At 35.4% G+C, this 10,056-nt stretch overlaps 1 protein-coding gene across 1 annotated transcript; it reads left to right on the top strand.

Moving 5' to 3' along the window:
- The first annotated feature begins 982 nt into the window (after nt 1–982).
- LOC114721462 (TMV resistance protein N-like) lies at nt 983–9,583 on the top strand. The gene is made up of 9 exons (XM_028907275.1): nt 983–1,151; nt 2,714–3,158; nt 3,718–4,763; nt 4,960–5,413; nt 5,800–6,916; nt 7,147–7,422; nt 8,460–8,936; nt 9,056–9,145; nt 9,470–9,583. The coding sequence occupies exons 1-9, from the start codon at nt 983–985 to the stop codon at nt 9,581–9,583; spliced, it is 4,188 nt and encodes a 1,395-aa protein (XP_028763108.1).
- Nucleotides 9,584–10,056: the final 473 nt, after the last annotated feature.

Below are 10,056 nucleotides of genomic sequence, written 5' to 3'. Positions count from 1 at the left end.
CTTTACCAGCTTATTCGACTTCGTTCTTGCGAGCCCCCGCATGTATTTGTCATCATCATACATATGATAGCTGAGATGCACACCACAAAAAAAAAGTCCGTTTTGTTATTGTTTCCTTCTAGATGGCACATAAACATGGAGAAAGATGAAGAGGGAAGGAAGGATATGGATGTTTTTCTGTTACTCTGTCTATATAAAATTTGGAGAGAGGATAATGATGAAATGACTAGCAGAAGAAGAGAGCTAGACAACCAAAAATGCATTTCAGGAATGGAAAGGATATTGGGAAAATGGCAAATAAAGACTCCCAATATGTGAAATTATGATTTAGGACCTTTAATTTGAAAAATGACAAATAAAGATCTGGTCTCATATTATAAATATGAAATCTTGGTAAAATATTTGAAATCACAACTCAGGGATGACAAATAATAAGTTGACTATGGGAAATAACAAGTTCACTTTAGCAAGTGACAATTTTAGTGGACCAAATCATAACTTGGCTGAGAGTATGCTAAATGACAAGTTGACTATGAGAAATGATAAGTTCACTTTAGCGAATAACAATTTCAGTAGACCAAATCACAATTTGTTTGAAGGGCATTTCAAACATTTTACCAAGATTTCATATTCACAATATGGGACCATGTGTTTATTTGTCATTTTCCAAATTGAGGGTCCCAAATCACAATTTCACATATTGGGGATCTTTGTTTGCTATTTTCTCAAAATTTAATTTATTTTGTCTTTCACATTTATTTATTTTTTTAGATAGCATTTGTAGTAGTTGCAATGTTAAATATTTTATTAAATAGTAATTCTGGTTAATAACACTTGATTAACAAAAGTATTTTAGGGAAGATAACAACTATTTATTACAAATAATTAACTTCACTAATTTTTTTAACTACTTAAATTAATAAACTAGTTTTTTATATAACAACCACTAATAGTTTTTTTTCCTCCTCCCGAAGTCAAGTCAATGGTGCCCATTGGAGCCTCCCCTCTTAATAATTCACTCCTAGCTCACTCTCCCCGGCAGAAGCAAAGGCCTCGTAAATTTGACCTCTCTGCCTCTCTCTTCTCTGATCTTTGTCGCAAGCTAGATTGGTCGCTCTCTTTCACCGACCCAGCAAGGCGGCAATTCTCAGGTAAATTTACCGCTCGATCTGCACCTTCTTTTTTGGTTTGACTGATAATGATGCTAGGGGCTCCATTTTTAATTCTTCTTCTTCCTCTCCTTCTTTCTCCTTTGGTTGATCGATGATGATGCTAGTTGCTCCAAACGATTGGTCGTTCCAGCACTCCAATATCTTTCAAGTTTGTTCCGATGGAAGATCCCATGGATCTGGGGAACGAACCTTCGAGCCGGCAGGGTAAAATCATTAATCCGTTCCCTTTGTTTTCATTTCTTTATTCTGTTTTATTGTTCCATTTGAAATATCAATCTGCATTTTTTTCTCTCTCTTTTTATTTTTTACCCAATTTTCTCTTTTTTTTAATTCCAATCTCCCAATTACTTCCTTGTAGTTGTCACCTCATTTTAATTAGGTTTCGTTTTTTTCCCTTAATCACATCCTTTTATAGTTTTAGGTGATGACTAATAATATCAGGGAGTTTGGATCTACCGGGGGGAAGTAGTCTCACATAAACTGACAATGCTTCAATCATGACTGGAAAAAAAAAATGATGACCAATAATAAAAATTTCAGGAAATAATTAAATTTGAGCGTTAAATTGTTTTATTTGACTGAGACTCTCGCGTGTTAGGTGTCACCCAATAATCCAACTCATTTGCCACGTGATCAGTCCCTTCCCTTTCTCCTCTCCAGAAATCTTCCCTGGTCTCACATAAACACGAATTGTTGCTCAGTCGGATCTGGTCAACCCCACTTCCTCTTATCAATCAGAAATCCGCAATTGAAACTCTTTGCGTGCTCCATTTTGGCCCGATTCCGCCTTCTTTAAAACATTCGTGTTTCTCTAGTCCTTGTACCTATAACTCAGGCCCACCAGCCTCATCCTGTTGCTTGTCCGTCTTGTCACCCCCTCACTTCCCCGACGCTGTTTTTCTCGTGGGTGTGTGAGAGAACTGAGTTAAACGGTGACCCTAATTCCACCTCCCTTTCTTCTTTCTCAATTTTCTTGTACTCAACATTTTTTTACCAGTATGATCTAACTGATATAATAGAGGGAACCGTTCGCCTGGCAATCTCTGCTTCTGCTACTGTCTCAGTTCCCAGTGGAAAATAATTCGCCCACCAATACACACACACACACACACACATATTAGTATTGTTCTTTTTGAAAAAGATCTGCCCCTCGGCCAAAATGCACATTGTTTCCGTTATAGTCTTTATAGACTTATAGGGCCCCTGAGGTGTGTGTGTGTGTGTGTGATTGTTCTTTTCGGGCAAAACGCGCAGACGGTTGACCTAGAAAAGAAAAAACTCAGGATTTGGCTAGAGGGGGCTAACAATTTGATTTTGCACCTAGAGACAAAATGCTATGTGAACGCGTCTTTTAATGAACTGCACAACTGCTTCTCCGACAGAGTTTGGTAGGAAGAAAAATGAAGAAAAGCAAGAAAAATACATGTATTATTTCTTGGGTTTGAGTACCAATGAATTACATATTTTTTGGCTCTTGAATAACATATGCACAATGAATATTATCGTGTACAGTTCCTTTTACGTGTTTGTATAAATTGTAGGCAATAAATATGAAATATTCTTGAGTTTTAGTAGAGAGGAAGACACTCAAGTATCTTTGGCTTCTCGTCTCTATTCATCCTTAAGGGAAGCAAGAATTTCTGCTCCTGATGATGATATCTCAGTTGAACTGTTGCCAAGCATTATTGAAAGTTCCGAAATTTCCATCATCATCTTTTCTATACAATATGTTAGTTCAAGAAGATGCCTCGAGGAACTCACAAAAGTCATGGAGTTCCGCAGAACACGAGATCATGTTATTCTTCCCATATTTTATGGTGTGGATCCGTCTACGCTTCGTAATCTAGAATCTGGTCCTGGACAAGAATTCCGAGAACATATAAAAAGAATTTCACCCGCTGAAAATGAAGTGTTAAGGTGGATGACAGCTGTCAGGGAAGCTGGAGGCAATTATGGGTTCGTTGTGTCAGATGATTTCGACTCCAAGTAATTTATTTTTCTCTTCATCTTTTTGCGTTTTATTTATTTTCAATTTTATTAATATTTTGTGTGTGTGTGTGTGTGTGAGAGAATACGATTTCTTGTCACAATCTATGATAATAAGTTATTAAAAGATAAGTATGATGTTAATTCACAAAATTAATTAGTTGGGTGGACTGTTCGCTCACTAGAAACATTACGTGTTTTTTCAGCCAAGAGTAATATAAAATTGTTTTTTTATTCTTTAAATGTTATTAAATCAGAACTTGTAGCAATCAACTAATTTAGCACATAGTCTATAATCACAGGTGACTTGTTTATTACATGCTTGTCATCATCGAAACAGCTCTTAAGAGGTAACAACTTTAGGATACAGGTTCTATGGTTTTGTGATTAGTTGACTTATATTATTTTAATTCTATATATGAAGGTGAAAAAATGATAAAATTAATAATGCTATATGTAGTGTTTAATTTCTTGATGGAAATATATGTGTTGCTTTTAATACCATTATGGTTGAATATTAATCAGTGCTCCCTTTTCTGCTGTTCTTTATAATCCACAGGAATGAAAGTGAGGTTATTCAGAATATTATCAAGCGTGTTCGTCATATATTGGACACAAAAGACCCGTTTTCCAGAGATGGCCTGGTTGGGGTGAGTTCACAAGTACAAGAAGTGATTAAAATGCTTCAAAAGCATCAATCAGAAGATGTTGTCTCCATAGGGATATGGGGAATGGGGGGTAGTGGCAAAACAACACTTGCCAGACTCGTTTTTGAGCACATTCAGTACGAATTCAAGAGTAGATGTTTTCTTTCAAATGTCAGGAAAGAATGGAAGAGGGAAGGCCAAGCTTATTTACAGAAAAAACTTCTTTCAGTAATATGTGAAGCAACAGATGTGAAAATAGATAGCATTGAATCAACAAGCCTCGAGTTGAAGAAAAGACTTTGTCATAAGAAAGTACTTCTTGTGCTTGATGATGTTATTCACTTGGAGCAGCTACATGCTTTATGCGGAAGTAGCGAATGGTTTGGTGAAGGGAGTAGAATCATCATTACAACTAGAGATAAACATCTACTTGAAGCCTTTCAAGAGGACCGTGTATATACCATGAAACTCCTGGGCGATCATGAGTCTCTTGACCTTTTCTGTAGAAAAGCATTTAAACAAGCAAGTCCTGAGGGAAAATTCATCGAACTATCCACAAGAGTGGTTGCTTATGCTGAGGGACTGCCACTAGCTCTTGAAGTTCTTGGCTCTATTTTTTATGGGCAGTCATGTGGGCTGTGGGAGTCGATGTTGATGAAACTAAGCATAATTCCCCCTGATGATATATACCAAAAACTAAAGCCTAGCTTTGACTCTTTGGATGGTAATGGAAAAGACATATTTCTAAATTTAGTTTTTTTTTATATTGGGGAGAAGATTGACGATGCGATACAAAATCTGGAAGGCCGTGGTTATAATGCTAGAACTGGGATAAGAGACCTACAGTTTCGAAGCCTTGTAACCATTGATGAGGACAGACTTAGAATGCACAACTCATTGCAGCTCATGGGAAGACAAATAATAAGTCGAAGTCCGCAAAACGAGCTTCCAAAGCAAGGTAGGCTATGGTTTCGTGAGGATGCATGTGCTTGACATATTATCAAACATGCATGTAGCAGTGATAATTACTATTATTATCCTTAATATTTATGACATTTTATAATCTTAAATTATAGAAATGTTTATATCTTAATCATACTTTAATTTAGAATGTAATTTATTGATATTATATATTTTTGAAAAATAACATTCAGGTGATAGGTACGAGGTATTCTTAAGTTTTAGAGGTGAAGACACTCGGGCAACTTTTACTTCACATCTCTATAAGGATCTAGATAAAGCTGGCATTATTGTTTTCAAAGATGATATTGAGCTTCCCAGAGGAAATCATATCAAAACGGAACTACTACAAGCAATTAGAAGTTCAAAAATTGCAATTATCATCTTTTCTAAGGAATACGCTGGATCTAAATGGTGTTTGGAGGAATTGTCAATAATCATGAAGCTTCATAAATCAAATGGTCAGGTGGTTCTGCCTGTGTTTTACCACATGGATCCATCAGATGTTCGTCATCAAACTTCAGGTTTTGGAGAAGCATTTCAAGGTCTTACAGAAAAAATTTCACCACCAAAATTTGAGGTTCACAAGTGGGCCACAGCACTTCGTGAGGCTGGGGAAATTGCAGGGATTGTCGTACCTGGTTACAGGTAATTTTTTAATCTTTATTTGCTATTGATTGAGACACCTGGTGCATGTTATTTGGAATATTTGGTATACGACTTGTCACGTTGTTTGGAGTACGTCCGACTAACTTTTGGTCGATTGCAATTTCCTTGAATATTTTAACAAACCTAGTGTTAGGGTTAGAAAATAATTAGGGCAAGCATACTCCTCTCGTAATCATGCATGGCTTATTATAAACATCAATTAAGCATATGATATATGCGTTATCGCTAATTGTGCTTCATCCCAAGTAATTTCTGTATTTTTGGCTTCTGAATTATTTATTATAAAATATTGACGTTCTTTGTAATTATACATGTTTAGATATCTAATCCTTATTTCCTACTATATATGCTTGTATGATTCGCAGGGACGAGGGTAAAATTGTGACAGATCTTGTTGAGGAGGTTTGTTGTCTATTGAACAAGAAAGACATGGATGTCGCTGAGCACCCAGTAGGAGTGGATGATCGTGTGCAAGAAGTGATCACTATGCTTCAAAACTATCAATCTAAAGATGTTATCATGGTAGGGATATGGGGAATGGGAGGTGTGGGCAAAACAACTATTGCTAAAGCTGTTTATAATGCAATTGGTCATAATGAAATTGGTCGAACTTTTGAGAGTAGGAGTTACCTTTCAAATATCAGAAAATGTTGGGGTCGAGAAGAGGGAAAAGTGAGCTTACAGAAGCAACTTCTTTCTAACATATGTATGCCAACAAAAACAGAGATAAATAATACTGAATCAGGAAAAATCATATTGAGGGACAGACTTTGCCATAAAAAAGCACTGGTTGTGCTTGATGATGTGGATAAGCCGGCCCAACTAAATGATTTAGTTGGAAGTCCTTGTTGGTTTGGTCGAGGAAGCATAATAATCATCACAACTAGAAATCAATGTCTACTCCGTGAAAGAGACTGTGGTGTTTATACAATGAAAAATTTGGATGAAGGAGAATCTATTGAGCTTTTTAGTTGGTACGCATTTAAACAAACAAGTCCTAAAAAAGATTTCAATGAACTTTCAAGAGACATAGTTGCATACTCTGGGGGACTTCCATTAGCTCTTAAAGTCCTTGGCCGCCTTTTATTTGGTGGAGAAGCAAAGGAATGGAAGAGTGTATTGGAAAAGCTTAAAAAATCTCCCTTTAAAGAGATACAGGACGAGCTAAAAACAAGCTTTGATGGTTTAAGTGATGACTTTAATGAGAAAGACATATTCCTTGATATATGTTGCTTCTTTATTGGGATGGATAGAAAAGATGTGACACGGATATTAAAAGGTTGTGGATTTGCTGCTCACATTGGAATCAAAACCCTTGAGGAGCAAAGCCTTGTAACCATCCAAGAGGAGAACAAGCTTGGTATGCATGATTTGCTGCGGGACATGGGAAGAGGAATAATTCGTGAACGGTCTCAATACCTGGGGAAGAGAAGTCGGTTATGGTTTCACGAGGATGCACGAACTGTATTATTAAGACAGAAGGTAGGAACTTCTATGTCCAATATTTAATGTTTCCCTGGTTAACATGCACTTGAAATGTAGATGAGTATAAATAAATTGGTCAGATAAATCACTTGGTTTCATCTCTTATAGTATGCATTTTAAAACTCAATTTTGTAATCACATGCTCTATAAGCTTGATCATGACATCTAAGTTTCTATCTTGCTTTTCGGTAAACAAATAACACAAGTGCACACTTCTACTTTTGTAGGGAACAAAGGATATTGAAGGACTATCTATGAAGTCGTCAAAAGGTGGAGAAGAGCGTTTTGAAACAAAAGCATTTAAGAAGATGGAGAAACTTAGATTACTTCATCTTGAAAATATACAACTTGGAGGAGACTACAAGTACATCAATGGAGCTCTTAGATGGCTTTGCTGGCATGGCTTTCCTGTAGAGCACATTCCTAAAAAATTTTATCAGGAGAAATTAGTTGTTATGGAATTAAAATACAGCAACCTTAGACAAGTGTGGAGACAACCCCAGGTATGAAAATTAATACTATCTCCTGTCTCAAATATAAAATCTGTTGTCGACTATAAATTACACTATAAAATATATTTCTTTACGACTAGATGTAGTACTTAATTTGTTAGCTTTTTGAGCCATAACTATGAAAATTTGAAACATTTAAAAACCGCCCCCCGGGGGGGGGGGGTGGAGCCAGACTGCCATACGACAGAAAGCCTAGTTTCTCTGAAAATTATCTTCAAATTTGAAGCATTATGGTAAATACTCTCTGTGACATGGTACTGTCGTAATTTTTTAGTTCTTATTTTTGTTCGCCAGTAAGACTCAAAAAGCTTAGTTAGTTTAATTTGTTGGTGTTAGCTTCAAAGCGTATGGATATGGAATAAAAGATGGATTCGGGGCGTGTAAATATATTACTATTTGATGAGTTGGATTATTTTACAGCCTACTTTCTTTGTATATAAGAAAAATTTAGATGAGTTGAATATTGGGTACTCACCAAAATCAGGACATACTTTTAAGCTCATAGAGCACTTTGAAAGGTATTTATAGATATTGCCCACTAACATGATTCTTATACTAGCAATGGAACTTAAACTCATGATGCCATGGGTTATGAGCTAATTATTTATCAACTGGATCAATTTTTGTTCGCACACAATATATAGATATTTATTTTAGGTTCTTTGATAGCTTCTTAAGTGAATCTTCCCTTGCCATTGAAGAATAAAGCTGCTAGATTTTCTTTTAGTTCACATTCTCGGTCTTTTTCTTTTTCTTTTTTTCCGGTAGATATTAACATTCTCTTCATATATCTTGTTAACACATTAAACCAACAGATTGAATTTTATGTTACCTTTTCGAGATGAAGTACTTGATATTCTGATTTTCCCTTCAAGAGTTGATTTTCAATTGATTGAAAACCATGCTTTCACTTAAGAGCTTTTGGTTTAGATGAAGGACTTACATATAATGGTTTCTACGTATTTATTACTTATTTTCCTCAAGATGTTCATCTAATTCCCTTTTGAAATTATATGCTTTCATTGTAGTTATTGGTGAAGCTAAAAATCCTCAACCTCAGCCACTCTCATTACTTGGCGGACACTCCTGATTTTTCAAAACTACCAAATCTTAAAAAGTTGATCTTCAAAGATTGTCCAAATTTGTCCAAGATAGATGATTCTATTGAGCTTCTTGATAAACTTCTTCTACTAGATTTGGAGGATTGTATTGGCCTTCGTAGTCTCACAAGTATGATTTATAGATTAAAAAGCTTAAAAACTCTCATTCTTTCTGGTTGTATTAATATTGAAAACCTTGAGGAGATCAAAGAGCAAATGAAACATTTGACAACTCTACTTCTTCCTACAAGAATTCTTCCGGAAGATGGATTGGAGATTCCTGATTCGTTCTGTGCCACAAATTGTATGGATATCTCAACTCTTAAAAACTCCTTGGCACATCATGTCATTCAAATTGGAAACAATTCTCAAGTCTTTTGTTCACTTTCAAAGAGTGTTTTACAGGTTTTCTCTCTCTCTAGTCAGATTCTGCTTTTTTTCCCCTTAAAAAAAATTTCTGCATGGAGGGATTGAATCTTGCAAAGTATAGTTAAATTAGAGGTTGTGTTTGTGTTATTGTGCAGGGATTGAATTTTACAAAGTATGGTGATGGCTGTATTCTCCCTGATGACAATGATCCCTATTGGCGAACATTCAAAGGTGAAGGAGATTTTGTAAAATTTAAAGTGCCTCCTGTTAATGGTCATAATCCTTTAAAAGGGATGACTATTTGTTGTATGTATTTTTCCTCTTGTGATTTGGGTAAGAAAGCATGCAAATCTTGCATAGTTAGCTTAAATGTCATAAATTATACAAAGAAAACTACTTTGGTACACACGGGAGACAAACTTCTTTCCTTGGAGGAAGCAGAGAGGAAAAAAATAATATCAAATCTTGAATTTGATGATGAAGTAGAGGTGAAAGTTGTTTTTAGGAATGGATTCACTATGAAAAAAATAGCAGTCTACCTGATATATAACGAGTCATTTAATGAACAGATGGAGCTTTCCACATCTGAAGCTACAAATTTAATTGGCACTGAACACAAACGGGAGGAGGAAGAAGAGGAGGCACATCAATCCGTTAGACCTAGAAAAGCAAAGAAGATGTGAAATGTGGAAAGTTTCTTCCTTTTTTTTTTTGTTGCAACGCTTTTTATGAAGCCTTGGTTTTTTTGTGTGGTCAGAACGCTTTTTGTGAAGTCAATATTATTTCATTTTGGAATTAAAACTGATCTATATGTAGTTGTACATTAATGATTATATTCTCCCATCTGTGGCTATCTTTTACATAGATATGTGGTGTGATTTCCATTTTTCTTCTTTAATTTCTCCTCTCTTCCAGTGGTAACTGTTTGGCAAAAAAATGAAAATAAAATTGCAGCAAAAATTAAAATAACAAAATATAGTAATGAAATGAAAATTTAGACTCATTTGAGAAGTAAAAGGTATAACATCTTTTTTGGGTATACTTAATAAGTAATTAAATCAACTAATATTCGTTGACTTGTTATTAAACATGTGGTTAATTTGTGTATACACTAGCTTCTCGGTTAGATTCATCTCATCACTAATATAGAATTTAG

This window comes from Neltuma alba, unplaced genomic scaffold (assembly GCF_004799145.2).
Source record: "Neltuma alba isolate B1F8T4 unplaced genomic scaffold, ASM479914v2 tig00012036_pilon, whole genome shotgun sequence".
NCBI lineage: Eukaryota > Viridiplantae > Streptophyta > Magnoliopsida > Fabales > Fabaceae > Neltuma > Neltuma alba.
This window is presented reverse-complemented; position numbering and strand designations above follow the sequence as displayed.

Coding starts and splice junctions, on each gene's coding strand:
- LOC114721462 (XM_028907275.1), top strand. CDS start 983: ATGGTGCCCATTGGAGCCTCCCCTCTTAATAATTCACTCCTAGCTCAC. Junction 7,423..8,459: donor AAGTGTGGAGACAACCCCAG/GTATGAAAATTA, acceptor CTTTCATTGTAG/TTATTGGTGAAGCTAAAAAT. Junction 9,146..9,469: donor TCAAAGGTGAAGGAGATTTT/GTAAAATTTAAA, acceptor TTTAATGAACAG/ATGGAGCTTTCCACATCTGA.